Source organism: Clarias gariepinus, chromosome 3, assembly GCF_024256425.1.
Source record: "Clarias gariepinus isolate MV-2021 ecotype Netherlands chromosome 3, CGAR_prim_01v2, whole genome shotgun sequence".
NCBI lineage: Eukaryota > Metazoa > Chordata > Actinopteri > Siluriformes > Clariidae > Clarias > Clarias gariepinus.
Genome location: NC_071102.1, coordinates 10,544,998 through 10,571,871, shown reverse-complemented (window position 1 = coordinate 10,571,871; position 26,874 = coordinate 10,544,998). Strand labels below are relative to the sequence as shown.

Genomic DNA, 26,874 nt, shown 5'->3' with positions numbered 1-26,874 from the left:
AAAGATCACCATCTACTCACTAATCTGGTGGTCGAATATACTCCATACAGAAAGTTAGCTCATTTCAGAGGTCACCTAATAGGCATTTAATAACAGGATGGTGCTACGTCCTCAATTAACACTGGGTCATTGTTGAGAGCATCAACTCTATTAACTTTAGCTGCCTATTAAGAGGGCTTTAAGTATTACCATTATAATAAGTCAGGTGCGTGTATAGCAGTCTTTAAAAGTGAAGAAGCTTCCTCACAGAATGTATTTTGTCACCTTATAAGACTTTCAAGGTGATTTGGTTTAATATAAAGCATACAGTATAAACATTCTCTTTCACTCTAACTCTTTCTCTATACCGCTTGTCCTGTACAGGTTCATTATAGGTCTGGAGCCTAAGAGACAGGATACACTCAGTAGGGTGCCAGAACATCAAGCACCCTCTCACTCACACAATACAGGAAATTTGGAAACACCAAATTTGGAAAGCTTAATCCGCATGTCTTTGAGCATGACTGTGGGAGGAAACAGGAGTACCTGGAGGAAACCCAACAAGCATGGGGAAACATGGAAACTCCTGAAGGCAGGACTTAAACATTCAACCATGGAGGTAACTATTAAGCCACCGTACCCACATATATAAATATACAGTCACCGGCCACTTCATTAGGGACGCTTGTTTAACCGCGTGTGAAGGCAAACATCTAATCAGCAAATCACATAGCAGCAACTCAATGCATTTAGACCTTCTCTAGGGTTTGCAGAGAGCGGTGTGAAAAATAGAAAACATCTATTGCAATTCTCTGGGTGAAAATGCATTTTTTGATGCCAGAGGTCAGGGGAAAATCTGATAGAAAGACAACAGTAACCCAAATAAAACCTTGTTACAACCGAGGTATGCCGAAGAGCATCTCTGAATGCTCAGCACGTCGAGCCTTGACACAGATTGGCTTCCACAGCAGAAGAACAGATAAAAACAGGAGACTGAGGCTACAATTCACATGGGCTCACCTAAATGGGACGACAGAAGATTAGAAAAACATTGCCTCTTCTGATGGGTCTTGATTTCTGCTACGACATTCTGATGTTTGGGTCAGAATTTGGCATCAACAACATAAAAGCATAAATCCAAGCTGCATTGTATGAATGGTCTAGGAGGTTGCTGGTGGTGTAATGGTGTGTGGGGATTTTCTTGGCAAACTAGGTACCACTAGAGGATTATTAAAATGCCCTGGCTTCCTGAGTATTATTGCTGACCATGTCTTTCCCTTTATATCCAGCATGATAATGCACCATGTCACACAGCTAAAATCATCTCAAACTGGTTTTATGAACCTGACAATGAGTTCTCTTTACTTAAAACGCCTCCACAGTCACCAGATCTCAATCCAATAACACATCCCTTGGGATGTGGTGGAATATAAGATTCATACTGTACCATAGATGTGCAGCTGACAAATCTTTAGCAATTGAGTGATGCGATCATGTCAAGATGGACCAAAATCTCTAAGAAATGTCTCCATCAAATCAAATTTTATTTGTCACGTACACAGTCATACACAGTACGATATGTAGTGAAATGCTTACAACACCTTGTTAGATCCATGCCACAAAGAATTAGGGCAGTTCTTAAGGCAAAAAGAGGTGCCACCCAGTGGTACCACTTTCAAGTTGTACCTAATGAAGTAGCCAGTGAGTGTAAACCACAAATAAAAATTAGAGGTTGCCCAGCGTTTTCATGCTAATATTGTTAACTGGCAAACATTGACATTTCACATGTTCTTTTTTTTTTTTTTTGCCTGCATCGATTTTTGTTATTTCACCTTTCTTTTCTCCTTTTGGCTATAAAAATATCTTGCTTCCAATACCATGATGCATCGAGACAAACCGGGGACAATGTAACATTAATAATTGATGTGAACCTATTCTAGCATTGACCTAATTATTGAATTCATTTAAACCACAATGTCTCTGCAAATCTTTCCATTTTTTTTGCAGCACCATGAGGATTATTAGGATACTGTATGTGAAATTAACACCAATCCAATGTCACTAGCATTAATTAAAATGTAAATCTATTCCATGATGATAAAATACATACAATTTCTTTCAGTTTAAACGCATCCTAATACAAAATATGTTGACAAAGTAGTTCATATCCCTAATTTGTGTACTAACAGTTGCAATTTGTAATACCCTTGAACATATACATGTATTTTTCCAGTACACTAACCCACTAATCTCCATCACTCTTTTCACCTTAGAACTTCAATCTACAACATATTACACATGTTTTAAAATTGTTCATATTATATAATTTCATATACAGTATGTTAAGAATAATTTGATTCAAAACTGTTCTGTTAACTCTCACTAGTGAGAAATTAATGAATCAGCCCATTTAGGTCTAATGTTTAGACAATTACTGCGTTTAAAAGAACAAAGCTTTTTTGTCATGAAGAGGATTTCATTATAATAAAACAGGATAAAGAAGTATCGTCATCCTGCAGGGGGGTTAAAATTTTATTTCATTAAGTATTATTTTAAAAGACTTATTACCCTAACCCTAAACAAATTATTTTATTTAAGTTGAATAAACAGGCTATATTAATACATTTACCCTTGGCAGTTTGTTAGTCTTAAGCATACAATAAACCAAAATCTGTCCATCCTTTATTCAAGTTATTCACAGAGCTGGACTATTCACCATACATACAGTATTAGCAATGCCTGTATTCAGTAAGTGTATGCAGCATTTACCTTGCCTTAATTTCTTTTCGAGCATAACATTTTGCATGCATGATAAGCTTTCTGCTCTCTCTGACTTACCGGGTCAGAACTCTGAACCGTAAGCTTAGGTTGATTAGACGTGTCAATTTCGCAGCTGTTATCATTTATGACATGTTCATATCCGAATGAGCCTTTTCACAAAAAGACCTTTTCAGTAAATGTCGAATGACGGTGCAAGTGAACTGGATCTTTTAAATTCGCACAGTTTGCCAAAAATTATTTCTATTATCTCAAGCACCTTTGTGTAGTTGACACACGACTGAACTGTGAAAGTAGAAAATGGACACCGAAGTAGAAAATGTTACCATTTTAATGTTTTAAAGTCTGGCATTGTTCCAGAGGCAAGGGTAGATGAACACATTTACCTTCAGAGAATTCCCTGCCTTTTGAACATGAATTATGTATTAATAAATGGTAAATTAATCATTTAGGGATATGATGAATATGAGAAGTGTGCTTTAAAAAAAACTTGATCAGCAGACGAAGATAGAGATTTTCGTATGAGATTTAGCAGACGAAGATAGAGATTTCGTACGAGACTTATGTCAGGTATGAATATATCGATGTGAACACCAAAAACAGCTTTAATGGCTTCACCACACATTCAAAAATGCCAAATGGCTTGAAATTCAAAGCTACATTTGGCTTTGTGATACTAGGCTTATATCTGGCACCAAAACAAAATGTATTCCATCCATTCAAAGGACAGCATATTCCAGGATTAACACTTGACATTTATAATAACGATGATTGTCAAGCATAATCATTAATGAACTGTAAATAAAAAATAAAAATTAAAACGTTTATGCCTTATAAAAACTTGGCAATGGACATTTACAGCAATTTAATCAGACACGTGTCTAATTTACAATGTGTCCTACCATGTAAGTACATCACAAGAATTTCAGTATGCTTAACCCATGAATATGATTTCGCAATCCTTTAATTACTATATTCCCATGTACATGGAAAGAATTATGTACAAAAAAGGCAGAGACAAAGACAAGTATGAATTAAAACTGGCCCTCTGTTTTCTGGCTTTTAAATAACTGGAGTCAGGCAGACTCATGTTCATGTGTTTCCAAAATATAAGCAGAACCTTAGGTCCCTCGAAATTCTTTCTGACTTTGAAGAAACAATCCCTGTAGGTCTGAGCTGTGTATTTGGAAAAGAATTTAGTTTAGCTATTGTTTCTTCCATCAATCTCGCATGGAAACAGAGACAAATTTTTCCTGCGTCTCAAGGTAAATCTCTTGTCAGGGATTTTTCTCACTTGAACTGAAGATTCGAGTTTTACATCATTTTCATTCTGATCTTATGGGTTTCCTCAGTTGGGCTGCTTTGCCCCTCTACTCTACGTGGCACATACTCAATTTCTATGTTTGGCTTGGCGTTACCTTTTCCCCGACTCCAAAGAAAGAGGAGTACAAGACAAAACAAAACCACTCCAAGAAAAGAAATAAATCCCATGGTAGTTGCAATGATAAGAGTCTTTATATCAAATGGAAAAGGGACTGATCTACCAGTCTCATTAGCACCACTTTCATTGGGCTGGTTGGAGATGAAGGCAAAAGTTTTATTAGGCTGATGGGGCCAGTTGGGTGAATAACTATGAACGTGTAAATGAGCAAGCTTGGTGTCATTTCCCCCTGCATTGGTTGCAATACATGTATATGTGCCATTGTCTTGTATTTGGGCGTATCGTACTTCCAGCGTGCCATCCAGAGACACTGACAGGCGTCCAACACTTTTGGTGGTGATGAATTGCTTCCGAGGAGACTGCCACATGATCACAGGGGTTGGGTCCCCATCTGCTTGGCATGCAAAACGAACCGTGGTGCCTTCATCCACAAATCTTTGAAGGGGTTTGTGGTCCCGGATCTTAGATTTCTGGCAAGTGAAATAATTAGCAGGAAGAATATCTGGGAAATCTTTAAACTCTTTTCCTTGCACAAACTCAGGGGCAGCACAAGATGGCTGCTGCTTGTTGAAATTGAGCCTCCAGCGTCGGCGGAAAACCCATAACAAGCGACAGTCACATGCCAAGGGGTTGTCATATAGGGCCAGTGTCTCAAGATTGCCAACTGAGTGAAAGGCAGACTCTTCTAAAGTGCTCAAGCTATTGCTGGAAATGTTGAGAACCTTAAGATAGTTCAGTCCTCTGAAAGAGTAAGGCTCAATAGTGACCAATCGACCCCCTACTAAGTCAAATACCTGCAGCCTCATCAAGTTGTGCAGTTTGTTGCCCTCCACAGTCTCTATAGGATTGAATGAGAAGTTGAGAGAGCGAAGATACACAAGGTGCTGGATAGCCACATATGGGATGGCAGTGAGGTTGCAGTGTGTGACACTCAGTGTGGTAATGTTGAGTCCGTGGAGGGACTTATCGGTCAAGGCTTCGAGAAAGGGCCAATTAGTTATCTCTAACACTTTTAGTCGGTAGAGTCTCCTGAAGGAAAAATCCCTAATAAGGTTAACATTAAAATGCCACAACTTGAGTACCAACAGAGTATGGAGATGGCTAAAGGCCTCTGTGGGCACTGAGGTCACATTGCACCTCTCCATGGTGAGCTGCTCTAAACTATTGAGTCCATGAAAGGCTCTATGAGAGATGAAGACCAGCTCACTATCTCCCACTTCTAGTTCTTTTAGATTGTAAAGGTCCTGAAACATGTAATCCAACAGGATAACTATTTTATTCTCACTTATATCCAATCTGGTGAGGTTAGTCAAACCAGTAAATACGCCCAGTGGAATGAGCTTCAGCTTGTTGTTGCGCAGTCCTAACGTCCGTAATCCAAAAAGATTACTGAATGCGCCAGGCTCGATGACTGCGATGACATTCTCATTAAGCTGCAGGTCCTCCAGATGGGGGTAGTTAATGAACTCCTCCGGGTTGATGGCTTTCAGGCGGTTTTTGCTCAGGTCCAACAGTCGTGTCTCAATAGGGATTCCTTCTGGAAGGGCAACCAGCTTCTTGCGGTGGCACAGGACAGAGCGCTCCTGGGCATTGCACTCACAGCGGGACGGGCATCCTGTGGTGGAACCCGAAAGTACAGTGCCCAGCATCAGGATCAGAATGGGCTGCCAGCATGCCACCAGGTAGCTGTGCCCACTCACCACGCCAGCCACCATTCTGCTGGTTACCTGCTGAAACACAAGCCAGAGGTATTCTGTCACACTTAATGTATAGGAGGTATGAAACTATAGGTATTTTCTGCTGTTAAACCTTAACATACGAACAGACAGAATATAAAAGTTGAAAAATAAAGGCAAATTACAACATTCTGCCAAAAAACATGCAGTTAAATGATCATGCTCATACTCAACTCTCCTTACACAGATTACTGCATAAACACCACAGACGCCTTTTAATTAAGGATACCATGGAAATAAAGAACAAAGACGTAATTAGTATTATCAGTTTAGCTTTCTCCTATTGGGGTTGTTTATGTTGTTTGGAGATAAATTCTTTCTACATTAGTAGTTAAATATAGTCAAGTCGAGCAGAAGAAAATGGCATGCTATTTAATAATTATATACTATAATAGTTATAGTTTAGAATGATGGATCACGTTGAACAAAGCTACCGCCTCCAGAATTTACAATAGAACACCGTTAACCACTTTTTAAAAATAAAACATTCTTTAAGTGTAACATTTAAAAAAAAAAAAGCCCCTAAAGATTACAGTAGAGTATAGAGAAATATTGCGAGTCAGGAGTTATTAAATCCTGGGCGACTTTGACTTCGGGCGGTTTTAACTTGCAAAAGCCTTCAAGCTATACTTCCCAAAATTGATCACACAATCCTCTTCTTACCCCTTACAGCTCTGCGGTTTAATAAAATAAAGACCCTGCTTCAGTGCTGCTGACGGGATTTTAATATTTAAATCAACACGGATGCATACCTACAATACTCGGCATCGGTGAAGAGGCATATCAGCTACTAATTTACCCTAATATGATTTGTGTAATGCTTATCATTTGAACATTTGATATCTAAATCTGCAGCGTAAATGATGAAGACTTTGCCCGTGCTGTATTTATAGATTTGGTCTATAGTATTGACAGTGTCGTGCCTCGGCTGTCTGAAAGCCCTGCTTTGTTACTGGTAAAAGCCTAAATTTGCAGCTCAGGGAAAACTATTTATAAAATGGTGATCTCACACACGAAATACACAACAACAACAAAAAAGTAATAAGACAAGCACAAAATGGAGCAAACCTGTCGTCTATTACTCTTCATTATTATTGGTTTGTTGTGTTTTTTTTGGATAAATTCATATAAGAAAAGCATGAGAAATAATTTAAGCCTGAAACGTCATAGATAAACTCGTAAAGCATGACACAACATGCTGTCTATATTAAAATAATGATGTCATAATGTGATGTATTTCCACCCTGAAGTCGATTATTTTTCTCATTAAACAATGACACATTTTACTTTTTGTCCTTTCATTTATCATTCATGCTCCAGCAGCTATAAACAGTTGCTTTCCTTCACCTCTAAGTGACACCGAAGACTTCATCCATAAATATTAATAATTAGTTGCTCTTGTTTTTAAATATTTTTCTTTATCCTTTCCAGTGGATGACTTTATGCTCTATCTATTAGCGAATAATAAAATAAATGTATAAATCAACAAAGTTATAGAAATAGTAAAATACAGTATACACAGATCTGCCATAACTTTAAAACCATTAACAGTAAAACAACCTAGGTTTTAGGTTCCACTTGTGCCACCGGGCAGCTCTGGCTCCTTAGGGCATGGCTCCACAAGACCTCTAGGGATTTTCTGTGTTTGACACAGGGATGTTGGCGGCAGATCCTTTGAGTGCTGCTGGTTGCGGTGTGGTGCTTTCATGGATCGAGCTTGTTTGTCCGGCAAGTCCCATGAGTGCTTGGACAGAATGGGGTCTGGGAAAGATTTAGGCCAGGTCAACAACCTTGAACTCTTTTCCTGCTAAGCATCATACTCTGTGATGCACTGGGTGTTCTGATATCACGGCTAGTGTCGACTAGCGCAAACTAGCGTTTGGTCCCTGTGGGAAGTAGATGAGTTGAATGCCCATGAGCCTGGTATATACCATTTTACTGGTATATAATTTATAATCAATGGTATTAAATTCTCCTGGTGGTGGCGTTAATCTTATGCCTAAACTGTTTATGATTTGCCTTCTAATGAGAGCTACAGAAAAATAATCAATACTGACCTATTCAGAATTCCACAATGCTGTGGTGTAAATGCTTCATGTTTAGGCGGCTTTGATTGACTGAATGATCTCTGGATTAGTTTCCATTTGGTAAAAGCAGCAGTATCAGGTGTAGCCTGCATGTTGTGTAGGGTGTGTTTCATTAATAATTCACATAAAAGCTACTTGCTCAGTAGCTTTTTGCAAATTGGTTCCTGTTGCATTGAAATTTATTTATATTAATATGCACCCTTAAAAAGGACCTATTATGCAAAATTCACTTTTTAGCCATTTTTATACATTAAGATGGGTCTCCAGTGTGCATGTTCAACAGAATGTTTTTGTCATTTTTCTCTTTTTGCATTTTACAGGGCTTAAACAAGCCAATTAAATATGTGACCTCATATGAGACATTTTGTTTTTTAAAATGTGTGTTCCCCATCTATGCTGTTCCCTGGTTGGGCGTGGCGCAGCAATACATGTCAGTTTTTTGTCAGTGATTCTCCCACTTGTACTGAAAAAAATTGTGTTTTCTCAGCTTCCAGCACACCTTATTTAACTAATCAGCTAATTACCAACCTTTTCATTGCATTTGGAGGGATGGAGCAGGGAAAATACTAAAATATGGTGGTCCTCTAGGAGGTGGTCCTCTAGGAGTGAAGTTGCAAACCACTTATTTACAAAGACAGTGAAATGGTGCATTTGAGTGGGAGTGAAATAAAGGGAGATCGCGGTAGGAAAAAATGCATGATCTGAAGTATTTCAGCTGGAGCATTAACAGACAACACATTAACATCCTAAACTTCCTGTGGGTTGCAATCTATCTATCTCTACTCTACACCACCCTCCTCCATGTCACCTCCTTACTATCGAGCATCTACAACCGTAACGTCTTCATTGAGGTTGGTGAGGGGGTGAGGGACTGGCAGACTGTCTTGAGCAACGAAAAACCCATCCAGTACTGTACCCCCTTCCACAATCACTGTCTATTCCATTTACTTATGGATTTAAAATTTTTTATTATATACAATTACACCCCCTGACATACCATGCAAAGACTGACACACTGATGGCTGATTATAATGCTGCATTGATCTGTGAGCACTCAATAAACACTGATCCGAAAATCCAGTCTCATCGCCACTCCTCTATTACTGGATTCTCTTATACATCTTTAAGTAATTGATTAATGCATGTATAACACATGCTCTTACTCAAGTAACTAACCACCATTTACACAAACCCACTCCCACAAGCTCGATCATGTATAATGAGGCAGCCGTAAAGTTGTGAAGGTTAGTCTAGACTGGTCTGTGTGTGGGCAAATGTCTCAGTAAAAGTTAACCTCAAATTAAAATTGAGCCCGTACCCACCCACTGCAGCAATCAGCAATATGGCAAATTACAGAGCTACTCAGCAGCATGTGGAAGGCTGATGCAAGCTTTTGGGTTTAAATACACGCTTAAAAAGAAAAGAAAAGAATGAAAGACAGAATGCGAATCCGCATAAACTCTTGTCAAAGCTTTTAATTCAGTATGTGGTCTTAAAGAATTGAATTAGAACACTCGTACCACAGGCTTTTCAAAAGGTCCGAAATTATACAGTAACGTGCATACTGAAATACCACTGTGACACTCATTGTAGTCATTATAATGGCTACATGTTACATGTTATGATTTCATTCAAACGCGAAAGAAACCTTAAAGAGCTATATACTGTTCATCAGCAGAGCTGTACGATTTAGATGAGCTGTGAGAATGAAGAAAAAGCAAAAAAGCCTCCATGCAGCCATCTGTTTGTTGCAGCATCGCTGCAGAGACACTGAGGATGGCTCCATCTGCAAATGTTTCCAGGTGTGTTTGAGCGCAGTGGGAACTGCTCCAGCGTCAGTGTGAAATCGAGTAAGTAGCTCCGAAAGCATCCACTGTTCATTAGTGCTCCTTAGTTAGGTTCAAAAAGCTGTTGTAGCCCACGGACCCTGACTGTCATATATCTGCTGAGTGTGATCGGCATGCATCTCGCCAACCTGCAGGGCCTGGCTCGGCCTGCGTGCATGAATTGCAGCATCGATTAAATGACTAAAATAGCAGCCATAGCAAGGGAGGGAGTTGGAACGGAGGGGGGTGTTGAGTGGTGGGGGGTGAAGGTCATGAAGTAAACGGACCCACCATAAACATGGTGTTTTAATCATGCTGTATTTACTGCTGATCCAATCGAGCTCCCAACATCCTGTCCCAAGTGCCACAAAAAAGCAAGGATGTTTTTGATTAACCTGCTACAATGATTGATAATGTGATCTACAGCCTAAATAACTCAAACACAACTTTAATTGCAGGCACACGTCTGAAGAGGCTAAAGTTGTTTTCCTGTTGTAAAAACGTTTTATGTCTTCTCTGGAAATCCCAATATGCGTTTAGTTCATTTGAATTAATTCATGAACACTAAGATATCAAAGGATCGCTGTAAATTACAGTGGATAATGTCTTTTTAGTGCAACAGAAAAGTTCCCTAATTAGGATTACCCATGGTATCCAACAATCAATTTTTCTGCTTTAGTTTATTGTTATGGTCTCGCATAATCCCTGCTGAAAATAAGCACAAAAATGTGTACCTGATTTACCTCTGATAGGAGGCTAATTGTAAACGTATTGCTTGGACTGCTTGGCTCCTAATTTAGAAGTTGCTAAGAGACAACCCAATAAGTAATAGAAATGCCTTCTAATTTGATATATCTTTCTTTTATAGATATTTGGCAGTCAATCTTTTTTCCAAACTGAACTGTATGAAAGATCTAATCTGTATATATCATTTTTTATCTCATTTTTAAAGAAACAATAAAAATGTAAGGCCAAAAAAATGCATTAATGATGATTTTTTTTTGCCTCCGTGGTCAACTGACGGCAATAGAAAGTCCATTACTCAACCCAATGGATTTATTATCCAATTAAAAGATTAAATCATTGCTCAGGAACACTCTCATTCTGTTAAGATACAAATCAAAGTGTAATCTGGTAACCATGAATTATGCATGAAGATTAGTAAACACCACTTCGCTCAGTTTCAGAGGCTAAACATTTAAATTAGTAAAAAAAATAAAAATAAAAAAAAAGCTCTCTATATGGAGGACTCAATAATTCCCGTGATCATAAAGCTATCTGTGTTTCAAAATTTCATTCTATTTTACAAGTACTTTCAAAGAATAATTCCTTTGTATGAAAATGTACTGCTTAAGCTTGAATGACTTCGTCCATTTATCCCTCTGTGTGAGAAAATTAAATATGAGTATTACCATATCCGTAACTGAGGGAGGGTATAGCTCATTGGTATTCTTGTAAATGATGGCAGACCCAGGAATGGAAAAAAAAAAATATTAGAACTAAAAAAAAAGCTGCTGTTTTTCTGGTCAAGGATTCCAATATGCACAGTAATAAAGTGTTGGATTTCTCTTATTCCACAGTATTGTGCTAAGTATTGTATTTTTTACTAAATTTACTAAAGACTATTAAGTAATGGTTAATGGTTTTAAAATTACTATTCAGTTTCTAAGCATTCGCTCTCTCATTAGCCTTTTATATATATATATATACTGTATATATACTTTATATACTGTGTGTATATATACTGAAACTATATATACAACTATATTAAATACAATAAATTGTACAATAAATTGTACAATAAATATTTAAATTGTACAGACAAAAAATACAATTTATATTTACAAGAAATATTTTTACTTCATAGAGTTACAATTCAGTCCATTTCCCTGAACCCATCTCACCCACGGTCATGTTTTACATTCACCCACTTACCGATTGTACTCAACTGGAGTCAATTTCCACTCACCGCTACACAATATACGCCATATAAACTCTCATTCATTGTAAAGAATCCACTCAGCTCTGTTATCGCTAGGATATTCCAAGCCTTTGATGTGTTTACATGCTTATGGTTCTTGATCGTATTTGTTTCCCTCATTTAATGATTTTGCATATCCTTATACAAACTGCCCTAAATGTTAAATAAACACATAGAATCCCAATCACAGCAGCTCTAGCTACACTGACTGGACAAAAACTAAATTAAGAGAAAATAAAAAAATAAAACACTAAATATTTTTGTTAAACTGCATTCAGCTTTCACTATGGTACTTAATATGGTGGCCAAAAAAAAAAAAAAAAAAAAGATTCCTCAATCATCGAGATTCACTCTTTTGCTATTTGAGTCTTACATGCCTACTGATGTCAAAATCTGGTCATTTAGTACATTCAGGTCACCAGACTAGATTTTATTGATTATATTTTAATGTAACTCCAGGTCCTAACACCCCCTCCAGAGGCTCATACAGTGGCCACTATTCATGATGGGTCCATCGCTTCATGTGCTCCCCTTCTTACATTGATGCATCACTCTGGTACTATACAAGGACAATCTAGACTCATCACTACATGACCATTTTGATTTGCTCCAAAATCCAGTCCTTATGCTCTTTTTCTGATTTATCTAATTAAAAAGTGTTTATCTTATGGCCACACAGCTGTTTCAGTTCTGTTCAGATTGCGAGTGTGGAAGTGATCTTTCTTTTAATGTTGAACTTAACATTGATTTCGACTGTTGATTTCTACAATTCACGAAGTGTTTAAGTGATCTCCATTCATGTTTTTCTTTCTGACCACATTTTTCCATGAAGCTAATGGTTCATCACAGTCCTTTCAATGTTTAATAATGTATTGGGCAGTGCTTAAACTATTCCCAGTAATTTAAAATCTCTAGATCTTATAAGAATTTTTCTTTGCTTGATGTGGTCCAACAATTTGACCCTTGTGAAACCGTGACTTTTTTGGCCAGGCAATGCATTTGTTTGGTTAAGTAACACATGTTTAAACCATTTATAATTAATATTGTTTGATTTTTGTGATTCAAGGGCCTATAAAAGCTGTTACTTTGGAAATTATTACATATTAGAATCAACACATTAATATAAATGACACTATTATCAAGCTCTGTGGTCTTATTTAAAATAAATACATAAATAAATAAATGAACAAATAAACAAACCCCTCCTTGACCAGTCAGAATAAAGAAATTCTATAATAACATGGCACTCTGTTACTATACTATATGATTGTACCCATCTGCAAGGTCTTAGTGGAAAACCAAGTAATGAATCATGTCAAATGCCAGGCAATTGAAGGACAGCCGTTACATTCAACATTAAACCAAATTACTATGCTTTGACCACAAATAAATAAATAAATAAATAAAATGACCCAGGGCTGTAAATACAATAGAATAGAGCTTGTCTGACACAGAGGTTTCAAACATTAATGCACATCTCTAAAGCAATCAAGCGTTTTATGTTATTAAGCTTTTTACATGGTATAGTGACCTAAAGAGAGACACATTCTGAGTTAAAACATCCTGATACGTTTTATTATATATTCACAGGTATAATTGTTAGAAAAATGACTCCCCCCTTCCCCCTTAGCACATCTGTGTGAAGCATTATGACATAGCTTATCATCAAGTTAACAGCCTTGTTTTTGTTCTGTTCTGTTTTTTTTTCTTATTTTTCCTCCAGCTTCTGTGTTTGAACTGGTAATGTATTGTTAGTTAGAAATAAAATTCTTCTTCAACTGTATTTCCATTCGCAGTATGATGCCATAACCACTCAAGTCTGTACAGTAGCTACAGGCAAGGAAAGGGCCATCAGTGGCCATCACAGGTTTATTTTAACACAGAATCCCTAGGAGAGAAGCCTCCACTGCTCTGTATTCTCAGATGGAATGCCCTATATTTCCGAAACGCGACACCATCCTTAGCTCGAGGAAAAAATGCCATCTTAAGAGGTATAACAATTAAAGCACTGGTGCTCATTTGAATGCACAAAACTGGCATAATCATGCATGTCGAAAGCCAGCTGACCTGTCAAGGTCAATCAGAACTGACCAACCACATTGACAGGGGCTCATTAGCGTGATGCCATTGTGAGAGATTTTGCAGGCTCACACTTCAATTATCTGTTGATTGCGCGAGAGAGACTCAGACAGGTCTCTCTCTTTTCAAGGTGTCCGTCTGCTCTTGTGCTGTTTCCTGGTTAATGGAGAAATAGATTTTTTTTTTAGATTACTGCATCTTTGCAAACTCAAGAAGTCAGGAAGTTCATAAGTGTGCTTCTTTAGAGACGTGTCCTCTTCCTCTCTATCCGTCACATTCATGGCCATCATTCAACCCAGACAAAGAAATCAATTCCATCTCCGATACAGCGGAACTGCCTTATTTATTTATTTAAGGCCAAGAGCTTCCACTTCCCACGAGTGGTAATGAGTAATGTGTTAAGCTTACAAAGCTATTTAAGTATGGACATTTAACTTGAAAAATATGTTCCTTATCATGGATGAATAAATCCAACAAACACACACAGCCTTCATTTTTTCTGACAAATAAGAGATCCACGTTTGACCACACTGATTTTATCTGGGGTTTTTTCTGTTACACTGCTAAAGACTAATCTGATGATATCCTGTTTTTCCTCCTGGTGTACAGATGTAATCCAAACCAAAGACTTGTCTCTCACTCACTCACCATTCTTCTTAGAGATAACCTTGAGAAGGAGAAAAATATCACACTAGTCCATTTCTTCAGCCTCCTCAGTTACGCTGCTGGTTTTATGACCTTGTCTATGAGGCCTTACTGGACCAAGAAAGACAAATAAGTAATGGAGAAATGTGACCCATGTGCATATTCCAGTTAGGCTGGTGGAAGAAAAATGACAACATCAGATGATATCAAAAACAAAATGATGGTCAAATTGCTGTCCATTCAATTCCTGTATAAATACTGTAATGTTGTCAGGGTGAAGCACTGTATTATTTATTGGTCAAACTACAGTATGCTGTGGCGGCAGTCTCGGGCATACTGTACAGTATGTATATTTGTTATTGAAAAAATAGCAAGCAAAATAGCGAGAGACTAAGCTGACACAAAGCCTACAGTAACTTAAATAAGCACTCTTTACAACTGCGGTAAACTGAAAAGTATTATAGAAGAAAATATAGATTTACAGTTTATAATATAGGTATATAGGTTAATTTCCCAAACAAACAAACGAAAAGTTTCCCACTTATTAACCCAGTTTTAATACACAACTACTTCACCTGAAGTACAAACCAATAAGTTATATGGAATCCCTGAAACAAAAATTTTTTTGCAACTTTTGCCCAATTATGGAGGAAGCCAGTGTTACGTCTTATCCCATGCCATGCACTCTTGGGACCGAAATAATGATTAATCGCTGTTCAAAAAAACTTATGACTCAGCACTGGTCTTGTTCTAGAGCAGTTTATAATGCTATGAGTCTCATTGCAACCTACAGAATATGAAGACTATAGAGGATATAGAATATAATGTTAGAGTAATGGGATCTAATGGCTCCTTCTGGCCCAAAGGGAAGTATATCTTTTTCTTCCTTCCATTAACCTCATTCATAACATATCGCTCTGTCTCTATCTGCTCGGAACACATTGCAGAGAACTAATAAAAAGAGAGCACAGTAGTCAATTTTACAGACCCACAACGCCTAAATATTTACACGTCCCACTTAACCCATTATAAATGGCCTTTTATCTGTGAATGGTACTGATGTTACTGTTATTCAGATTTTTGTATCCTCATATGGCCCTCACTTGCTTTTTTTTTTTTTGCAGCCTCTTAGTTAGAAGAACTACAAAGCGAAATAGATTTAATTAATTTACTTTCAATAAAGCTGTATATTGGTTTCATTCATTAAAAAAAAAAAAAGCTTACCAGATGCTGAATATCCAATGTTGGTAAACATCTGGGAAACTGTTAGTCTTTCAGAAATCATTGAGTTTAACGCAAAGTCGTTATGTTAATCAGAAAGATTTATGCAGTAAGAGAGATTTCAAATTGAAGTGATAAACCCTGCCCTTGTTAAGAATGGCAAGTCAAGAGACCACCATCCATTACGACATAAGCAGATGTCTTTATCTGTATTTACAACAGCAGTTCATCAGGCAGGATCAGGAGAGATCAATAATCGCCTGCCCTAAGCATTCATTTTCTTCCTACCTCTCACACCACCAATTTTGTGAAGGAAATCTACTCATGTCCTGAGAATACAGATGCATCATTCAAACGAGATGTTTTCTTCCGGTTGTGTGTTTCCATCTGACTTGCAATTTCATCACCCTTTTGATCTTGTTCTTTGGCGACTGTAATATTTAGATAAAAGCCTGAAGTTTGGTGTGCAAGAAATGCCAAAGTTCAATAAGGTGATCTAGAAATACAGACCGCGGCATCCTAAGAGTTATAGACTGAGCAATGTTTCATAATACGAGCCAGAAGATGAACAGACGGTGTTTAATATATAAGCTGCAATGGCTAGAACTCCTAGGAGCTGGGACTCGGCTATCAAGCAGAAGTAATATGTTTAATGCTATCATCAATTAAGAGGATAAGATGCTGCCTCCAGCACTAAATGTGATTTAGAAATTTGTTTCACTACATTTGCTAGTGAATGCTTATTTGTTTTGCAGGGCTTACCATTCAAACATGCAGGAATTTGTCAGCGGAATGCTTGACAAAAAAAGATGTGTTCCGACCTCATGCAAGGCCTTAGATCTGATAATGAGATACATCCATTACAAGTTGGAATCATCAAGCACACAGAGCGCTGCGTTGAAGACGTTATTGCGCTTCTCAGGCCACAGAGCAGCTGAATTTGCACCTGCTGCTGCGGCTTGTCAAATATCCTGTCATGCGAAATCTAATTGGGAGCAGTTCGACACAAGTCTTTCGCTCTGCAACTGGAAAATGGTTAATAAAAATTCCATAAAATGTTCCTCTTTCCTCATTAAAGCTCTCCAAATTCACTTGAAATTCACCGCTAGCACCAGACCTAAGCTGGTAATTACTCCAGCCTCCTTCCCTCCCTTACACACAGGCCTCTTTGTTTTGGGTTTAATTGAAAAAAAGGAGAGGAGAAATGGGTAGAGAATATAGGACGAACATAATCCCGAAAGCAATCTAACTCTTTTCACGCTATTCGGAGTTCTTTATCAAGCGTTCCATTAGAAGGGAGCTTATCGCCCAAAATTAGCCACAAGATAATCACTTTCAGGCTTCCTGAATTATGCCAGCTTTGTTCCTCTGGCCAGCTTTCCATCTCTGGCTAATAATTTTATTACACGGGACGATACGATCAATGATCTCTTCCTCTCATTTTACACAAAGGACCAAACACACACACATTAACAGCAGCACCGGCAATATGATCAGGATCCCCCCCCATCCAATATGGGCCACTCTGATATAACATATTGCCGGGTCCTGAAAATGCAGATGTAGTTTCTGAGGCCACGTACAGATTTATGTGCGAACTTCTCTAAACGAGCCAGACGGAATTATAAAACGGAAACGAGGACACAAGGGCCCTTCCCATCTTCCATGCTGTTTCTGCTTTTTCCCCCCCCATAAAACTGTTTTGATTAAATATTAATAGGAGAGAGTCTGGTGAAGTGTAGTGACTCCGTGACCTTCTGAAAACAAGTGTGGGAGGCTGGACCGAGTATGTTGTGTCTGAAATGCCACTTGTCCGTCTCTCGTTTTTACAGTCCTTTTTAACAGTTGCTCATTGTGCGTGACAGAAAAGAGCCATTATGCATTATGATAGGCCCTTATTCCTGCATTAATCTACAATGAAAATAAATGCAGCCTGTCTGTTTCTGTCCCACATCAGCGTCGGTTAAGCACCAAGCACTTCTAAACATAGCAGTGAGAGATGGCGGTGGAGTGATGAGAAGACAAATAGAGAAACGATAGAAAAGAGTGAGGACAAGAGGGAGGAGTGGGGGGGGGGTGATTGGTGATTGGTGAGGATATGAATAATATAATATAATCGCTCTTGAATCTTGCTCGTTCACAAAAACAACAAGTCTAATCAGTGAATATCTGCAAGGAGCAAGACTATGAGCAAGTCTTCTGCCTTATCTCACATCATCCTGGGTTGCTTATCAGACTGCAGCATTATCATAATGCCATTACCACCATGTGAGACGAGAATTCGCCCAGTTGACAGATCGCTATTAGCATAATCGCCAAACTGCTGAAACCGTTTGCAGCCTATTTATCGATTTGATCTTAATTGTATCTCGATTTGTTGGACAAATTCTCTGTCCAGTGAAAAATCACCTCAGTTTGTCTGCTCTAATTTCCCTTCTAAACATGGTAGGCACACTCTTGCCGTGCAGTTGCTTCATCCCCAGTGTTTTTCCTCAATACATGCTTACATGCATATTTGCATATATTACGTGGTGGTGCACGGAAAGCTGCTGAGAGAAGGGCAGAAAGACAGTCGGCTCCACGCTCCAGAAAGCATGCCATCCAAACGCTGCTTCACGCAGTATATTGCTTTATCAAGTGTCACCACATCCGGGCTGAGGAGTTAAACCTTTTATTACGCAAACCTTTTGCTTGCCACCTCATTTCTATTTGTGGATTTTTTTTTTTTTCTTTTTCTCAGGAGTAGCATGGTAACAAACCTTCATCCTGCGTAAACAAGAAAGTGCAGGTAGTGCCATTTGAAATAGACATACAACTGATGACAAGCAAAAGCCATGAATCTTTAATGCGCCAAATATTCATCTGTTAATACCTTTTTGGTGGGCTGCCAAGATTAAGCACTAAAGTGCATTACTGGTATATCCTAAAACACTGTCTCATCAACTGAGATCTGCATTTGCATGTTTTGGACAGAGGAAAGACAAGATAGAGGGAAAAAAAAAATATATATATAGCAATTATGTGTTTATTGACTTGGGGAGTATTTTCAGTTCTCTTAAACATACTGACTGTCCATTATATTTTAGGCATCAAGCATGCACGTTTCTTTTCTTTTCTTTTTTCTTTTTTTATGAGAAATAAATCTGTGCAAAAATGAATGCAAAAAGCTGATCGTGTGGAAGTAAATATTGTATAATTTAGGAAACAACCAAAACCAAGTGGAACAAAATGTTGCATTGAGGCTTCTAGTTCTATTCAAATATCATGATCTTCTGCCTGGCAACATAATCCATATTAATCTCAAATCCAAGATACTGTACCAAATTCAGCAGCATTATTCAGCATCTTCCTGTCTGGAATATGTACCCAACACACACAAACACACACACACACACACACACATACACACACACACACACACACACACACACAAAGATATATTTACGTTGAACATTCCAGACACACTGGTTCTCCTCTTCCTTGCAAATCTATCCTAAATCCTTTAACTTAACCTGCATACATAGTAGTGCACATGGGGGGGAAAAAAGCACCCTTACCAGAAATGTCATGCAGAGAAGTCTAATTTTGGAAGGTCCATTCTGCTGGGGCGCTGTTTAGATCCAAACTGGGCCAGAGAGCGAGCGAGGCACCGAGGAGGCCTTTGAAGAGGAAAAAACAATTCCAGAAGGGCAGCTGAGCTTCAGTTAAATGTTCAGAAGGCAGGACGGAAGCAGCTGCTGTCCTCCAAATACACGTGATCCTGCCCCAGGTACAGGCAGCCATGTAAACAGGAGTAGACCGGCTCCCTCTGCCTCAAATACATGCTGTATCTACCAGAGCAAGAGCACGAGTGAGGAAAAGGAAGATGGAGAGGGAGGGGTAGCTGCTGTGCAAGGTGGAGGGAGGAGCTGTGGTGCATCGAGATCGAGGCAGAGATGGAGAGAGAGAAGAGGGTGGGGGGTGTTCGTGGCGAAGGGAGAAATGGGGAGCGTGCTGAAGATTGCCAAGCCGAGAGATAGAAGAGACAGCAAGGAAGCGAGAGAAACAGAGAGAGAGAAAGAGAGGAGGGAGTCTGCACAATGCTCAAATCAGGTCCAATGTGACTAATGAAATTCCGTTCTGCCGTTCGTCTGAGTGACTGCAGTAGATGATGGAAAGAGAGGAAGATCAGGAGGGAGATGTGGTAGAAAGGAGCACATGCATGTCATAACCATGTGGGCTAATTGAGAGATGAATGTACCTCCGTAAAGTCTGTCCTCCCTCCTCCATCACTGTGTCAGTATGGCTCAATAATGCCGAGCTTTCATGCAAGGCACAGCACTCGTCAAAAGCACGCCTAAGCTGCAGTGTGACAAACAGATGACTCAGGCAGGTAAACAGGCAGGGACAAACAACAACCAACTGGGGAAGAAATGGAGGAACAGGGTAAGTTCAGGCTCCTCTGTGACAGACAGGGCAGAAGCAGCCACCCTGTCTATTGCACCGTGAACCGAAAGGTCAGCCTGGTTTATAAGGACTCGCCATGTGGGAAAATAATCAGGTGTAAATCCCTGTGAAGTCTTTTCACCGTTATTCACAACAATAAAAGAGAGAGGCATGCACGGCAGGAAGAAGGATGAGCGAAGATTACTGTGGATAACTGAATCGGCGCGGGCAGGAGGGAAAAGCCTGGTGTCGAACAGGAAGTGTGGGAGCTCTTCAGTAGCAGAGAAGACAGCCAAGATTCCTCGCTGCAAGGAAAGGGGGAAGGGAAGGAGGGGTGCACACACACAACACAGCACACCATGTGAGGGATTTATCTTCATATAGGCCTAGTAAAAGCAGATGAAGCCTCTTTGTAAATGAGCGTATGTGTGTATGAGATCCATCTTTGATGTGTCGTAGTCGTTTTGTTAACATTTTGTAATCTCCTTATTCGAACACAAGCACAGAGCTGGCATATAAATGACTTGCAGTTTAAACTGATGTGTGGTTCACGGTGACAGTCAAGGCTGTCTCTAGTGCTTTATTTTCTAGTGTTCCTGTTCCTACTGTTGTGTTTTAAAATAATATTCTTTTTCAGCAGATGCTATCAGATTAACAGTGGGCTTTATTGAATCTGCCATTAAAAAGAGATAGGCATCATGAAAATCTCTCAGAATTAATTTCCTTACATACAAAATGATGATGATAATAATAATAATAATAATAATAATAATAATAATAATAATGGATCGTTTCTTGGCTCATTTCCTTCTCTTTGTGAATTTTTACACGCTCTCAACTTGTCCACATGGGTTTTTCCATATTCTCCAGATTCTTCCCACCTTTTAAGTAGGTGGATTGGCAACTCTACATTGCCCCTATATGTAAACAAGGGTGTGATGTTTGACTGACATCCCATTCAGAGTGCCTTCCCACCTCACACCCGATGTTCCTATGATAGGCTCGGGATTCATCATGACACTAAGCAGGATAAAGCACATAGTAAAGAGGAATAAATGAATAAATAAATACTTTACAAATGCCCTCACCCTCTCAGTGGCACACATACTGTAGAGGATATCAAGCTAAAGTAATTCATGTGTGGGTGAGAAATATACAGTACTGTACTTAAGACTTTTGCACAATACTGAACGTTATATAAATTGTCAATCGTAATTAACATTGAAAAAAAAAAGCAATTAATGACACCATACATATGTCCAAATGTTCTTATTATATGGAATATACAAACTTTTTATGGTGTCTCTAAGGACTTGAAGAAATCTATCTGCCTCCCGAAAATAGCAACACGCCTGTGATGACAAGATTAATTTTTGTAGATTTCTTTAAGCCATACTTTTAGTGCTAGCAGCAGCAAATAGCCTTGAACACATACGCATATGTTTGCAGCTCCATTCTGCTAGAAATAAGATTAAATGTCAGAGCCATTAATGTCACTGCTGGTTCAATTGGTCATTGCACTCAAATAGGTCGTGTCCTCAAGTCATTCTGAAAATGATGATACAGCTTTAAGCAAGATACTCCAAAACAGACTTGCTTCTTTTTTCAGTTAGGTAAGTATAATTCTTTATCATATCTACAGTACTATACATCCTTTTTAGTTGGTGATTTGAATTAGATGTATAAAAGAAAAAAGGAAATAATTAAATTATCATCAGCACTGGAAAAAATAGAGGGTAAAGAGATTTGTTGAATTCTTTAAAGGAAGTCTCTGCACTCAAACACATTAAATGCATTTACATTCTGGTGCTAATTTGTTGGTTAATGCTTTATTTGTCAATTTGTGTGACAATGATGGTAGTCCAATGGCTTTCAATAGGTGCACTTTTTCAGCAGCCTTAAACAGAAGGGGCTGTGGTCAGGTTTTACTGTTTAATGCTTGAAACAAAAGGGAAAGTGGTGTTGATTGTTATATGAGCATAAAATGTAACATTTGGAACTTAATTTGTTTGAGGAGAGCAAGCTAGACAAACTAAAGCTCTGTTACTGCCACAATCACCATGTAGCCCAAAACACGTGTAAAATGTAAGAAACCAATGTGAAACGTAACATGTTAATTAAAGAAGTTTACACCTAAAATGTCAACTCAGAATTCCATTCTAACCGTTTCAGACCCAAACTCTAATGTTGTGTTCCTTGTAATTTTTCTTGACTGTTTCTGTTTATTAACGTCGGATGACTATTGAACTTAATTAATGTCTTTCAACAGGTCATGTGACGACAGTCCTCATATAAATTTCTTTTATGGATATGCACATATTATAACGCAAAACATTAAGCCCAATATTGTGTCGTCGAGACCATCTTGAATCAACAACCTTGAGTTATATGCCTACTAAGCCCCATATACAGGAGGCTGTGATGTACTGGGTGTTCTGATACCTTTCAATCATGGCCGGCAATGACCTTTTTAAAACAGTTTGTATCGCGTGGGATTAGACCAAGAAAACATGGCTGGACTAGCCTTTGGTCCTTACAGGCATAGATGATCCTTGGGTACCCATGATCCTATCACCAGTTAACTGGTATATAATTGATAATCAATTTTATTCAATTCCTCTGGCAGTGGTACTGCTGATTAGTGTTGCTGCTGATTGGTGTAGTTGGCAAATAATGTGATGTCCTCATATGAGAACAGTGGGATCTCATGAGGTACAAAAATCTTGGACACCCCTGAAAATCAGATGCTAATTATAATGTCATTCAGGGGGAATTTTCAACCACTGTTTCTTAATAAACCATTCATTAGCTTGTCTTCAGGATTTCCTTACAGCTATATAATTTTGGCTTTACTTTTTTTTTACAGAAGTAGTTCGCAATTTTTAGAGCTGTCTGCTGCCTCCGAGGCAAATTTGAATTAGCCGCTTACTATCATGCTTTATCTGGTGAATTTATTATATCACTGAATTTACAATATTAGATTTACAGAATTAACATTGTTGGAATTTTCCCTTTTGTTTTATTCTGGCTAGTTTGGACTATACTTGGACTAATCTATGCTATTTTTTGTCATGCTTTGTCATGCTGAGCTAATAGGCTGAAAAAAATGGCAAAAGCAATTAAATGAAATTAAACTAGTAAAACATTTTAAAATGTATAAATAAATGCAACAAATCCATTAGATTTTGTCTGGTATATTTTAAAAACTCTTATAATTATTAACAACTCTAGAACACACTTTTAACCTTATATACTGAGATTCTCTGCTAACACCATGCTAGCTTATAAGGCAGCCATGTTTTCTTGTATCTATTTACAGAAGAAAGATTTCACATATGTTTATTTATTTCTTTGTGCTAGGTTGCTTGATGTCCAACTGAATATAAAGAATTCCGACCTGGCTTTTGGTATTCAGTGGTGCACTTGGGTCTCTTTTAATGCAGAGGTTGCTGCTGAAGGATTGAGGGGAAGCATTATATTTTCCCTGACATTTTTATGGACTGTTGATGCATCAGGAGGCTCCTTAAGCAGTGTCTAAGCCGATCGCAGTCTTGTTCGTGAATTCCTTTTTACCTTGCTGGGCAAGTTCTTACACTGTATTTTGCAGTGCGCTATTTTACCATTTTCTCCTGGTGTTTAATGTGGTAATAAGCAACCAGAAAAATGACAATAAAAATTGCAGTGAGGAAAGCTTGCTTTATGCTATTTTATAACAATTACTGAAATTGTGTATCACAAATGCTTTGATTGGCTTCTTGAAGACATAAATTCTTTGTGCTAGCGCTTTTTCTGTTGCTTATGCTACATCATATCAATATCCCGGAGTCTAAATCACACCTAGCCACGCTGGGAGTAATTGCGTTTGCACACTGGATGTGGCTGGTACAGATGTGCTTCAAAGGGAACAACACTTTCCTCGCTGCTCTCTCAAGCAGCTACTGAACCTCTCAGGTACTGACACCCAGTCGCAGGTGGCAAATAACTACATCAAAGCGTGGCTTTAATCAAACTTAGCTTTTAATCCTGCCATTTATTTTAATGAGTCTGGCTAGGAGAAGAGGAAATCAATTTCTTCTCTCTCGATGCGTTTTGAGTGGCGGATTCAGGGTGTTTATGAGTTTTCTGTGCAGAATCGTAGGGATTTCATTTTGTCTGTCCCCTACAGAATTCTCTTTTTTTTTGTCATAAACGAGCCGCTGCCATGACTTTGGTTCGAGGCTGTCTAATTTCAGACTCGTGGCCCTGGGAGTCTGCACAATACTCACTGCAATCATAAAATAAATATATCCAGCCTACATCTGAACCAAATTTGAATATGTCTGTTCGGTTCTGTTTTGGGGTGCTTTTGCAGATGCTGTTGAGTCACGAAAACAACCGATGGCAGACCAGATGCTTTCTAGAAGTTCCGTTGCTTATGAATGGTCTTACTGAGAATTTTGAGCTAAGAGCGAAGCGATTAGGAAATTAGAAAACTGCCCCGAAGAAATATCGGCTAATGCAGGACCGTAAATCCTAAATACATCCTTCAGCACTGCCTCACAGAACTGCAGAGCATGGTTTACTAGGATGTTATTAAGTCATTAGTACCCAAGCTGTGTCTCAAGTCACATCTAGTAGATGATTGCATAACTGTACAGCATCTTCACACAGTGAAACAAGAAGTAAATGTAATATAGCATAAATAGAGAGGGAGTGTTCAGTGTGTAATGATAATCATTGTGCTTTGGTGTGTTAAATATAGTCAGCCCTGAATGCTAATAAATGTGTCAAGCAATTTATGTTTGTAGCTTTAGATTCTTTTGTACCAACCTTTTCCATCATGCACCACAGAACAGCAGGAGGTGGCTAAAAACAACAGGACATGGTATTATATATAAAATAATTAATGACGAGGTGGCATGATGAGGCCTGAGTGATGTACAGAAACTTTACACAGTTTTTTTTTTTTATTTTATATATTTTTTAAAAGTGTTTTATTTTTCTAAAATATATTTCCTTTTCATCCATTAATACCAGTCAGCCATAACATCAAAGAGACCTGCCTAATATTGTGTAAGTTCCCCTTGCCACCGAAGCAGCTCTCACCTGTCAAAGTATGGACTCCATTAGACCTTTGAAGATGTGCTGTGGTATCTGGCACCAAGACATTTGCTGCAGATCCTTTAAGTCCTGAAAGGTGTGAGTTGGAGTCTCCATAGATCTGACATGGTTGAAATCTGGGAACTTAGAGGCCATGTCAAATTGCAACGTGTCAGGGTGCATTATCTGCTAAAAAAAGACCTCTACCATTAGGGACTTCTTTTGCTATAAAGGTGTGTACTGTACTTGGTCTATGACAATGTTTAGGTAGGTGGTACATTAGTAGCATCCACATGAATGCCAGGACTTAAGGTTTCCCAGCAGAACATTGCCCAGGGCCTCCTCCGGCTAGCCTAATTTGCATAGTGCATCCTGGTGCCATCTCTCCCAGGTACAGTAAGTGGCGCACAGCCGCACACATACCCATCCATCCACATAATGTAAAAAAATATGATTCATCTGACTAGGGCACCTTGTTCCATTGCTTCCTGGTCTAATTCTGATGCTGACATGGACATTGTGATTGTTTTCAATGGTAGAAAGGGGTCAGCATGGTCACGCTGATAGTCTGCAGCTGCAGCTCCCTATGCAAAAAACCTGTGATGCACTGTGTGTCTTAACGCTTTTACATAAAACCTAGCTTTAGCAATTTCAGCGACCACCTGTCGGTGGTTTAATGTTATGGCTTATTGGTGTACATCCATTACAGGTTCCCATGTTAGTTGGTACTATTGAAATGAATTTGTTGTAATGTTCTGTAGAAATGTACCAGAATGAGTGCATAAATGTAAACAATGTTGCAATTGAAAATTAAATCAAAAACCTCTGACCAATCAGATTTAAGAATTAAATAATATTAAGTATAACAAACTGCAATTGAAGAAACATGGTACAGCAGAGCCAATGCTGTATTAATAAGGTATTGTAAAGATAATGTCAGTTATACTGTAAAGATAATGTCAGTTATACTGTAAAGACAAATTTTATACTATGACAGGCTGCAAATTGCCAAAAAATTTTAGCACAGCAGCAGTCTCATTTCCCCTCTCGTCTGTTCCAACCATTTGGATGCAGCATCTTTCAGCATCTGCTCCTGTTTCTAACTGGTACATGACTTAATTTAAATGTTTTTTATGCTGAATGATTCAAGGGTCACTGTGTGCTTTAACAAACAAAAACTTTATGAAACTGGTCAGGAACAGTGACTGGACTGAAAATAAAAGGCAAGAAAAGAGAGCTTAAAAAGTTCTTCAAGAGGCCTGGTGAACTTTGCTTCAAAACTACGTGAAAAAAAAAATCGAGAAAGTCTGTCTCTTTGAAAGCAAAATCTGTAAAATGAAATAAGTAAAGTAAAAGAGTAAAAAGTGAGGAAAATCTAAAAAGAAATTAGTGCTCAAGACCTTTGCACAATCCATGCTCATTTAGTCATTAAGTTAAGATTAAGATTACTAATATAATAATTTATAAATAATATTTAAGTTTTACTCTTTCATTTTCTAGAATGCATCTTTAAATATTGGTTGCAATGGGCCAGTCTACAAAATAATTTTCCAATGAAATTAAGTTTAAATAGGTATCCCTTTAATACGTAAAGTAT

At 38.3% G+C, this 26,874-nt stretch overlaps 1 protein-coding gene across 2 annotated transcripts; it reads right to left on the bottom strand.

Annotated features, from left to right (window-relative positions):
• Positions 1-2,633: 2,633 nt before the first annotated feature.
• lingo1b (leucine rich repeat and Ig domain containing 1b) lies at positions 2,634-19,602 on the bottom strand. 2 transcript variants are annotated; one of them, XM_053491553.1, is made up of 2 exons: positions 19,331-19,602; positions 2,634-5,928 (listed from the first exon to the last, which is right to left on the bottom strand). In XM_053491553.1, exons 1-2 carry the CDS (start codon positions 19,340-19,342, stop codon positions 4,072-4,074), a joined length of 1,869 nt encoding a protein of 622 aa, XP_053347528.1. In that variant the 5' UTR covers positions 19,343-19,602; the 3' UTR covers positions 2,634-4,071. The 2 variants fall into 2 exon arrangements, with proteins under 2 accessions (XP_053347528.1, XP_053347529.1); XM_053491554.1 differs by having other exon boundaries at positions 2,634-5,925.
• Positions 19,603-26,874: the final 7,272 nt, after the last annotated feature.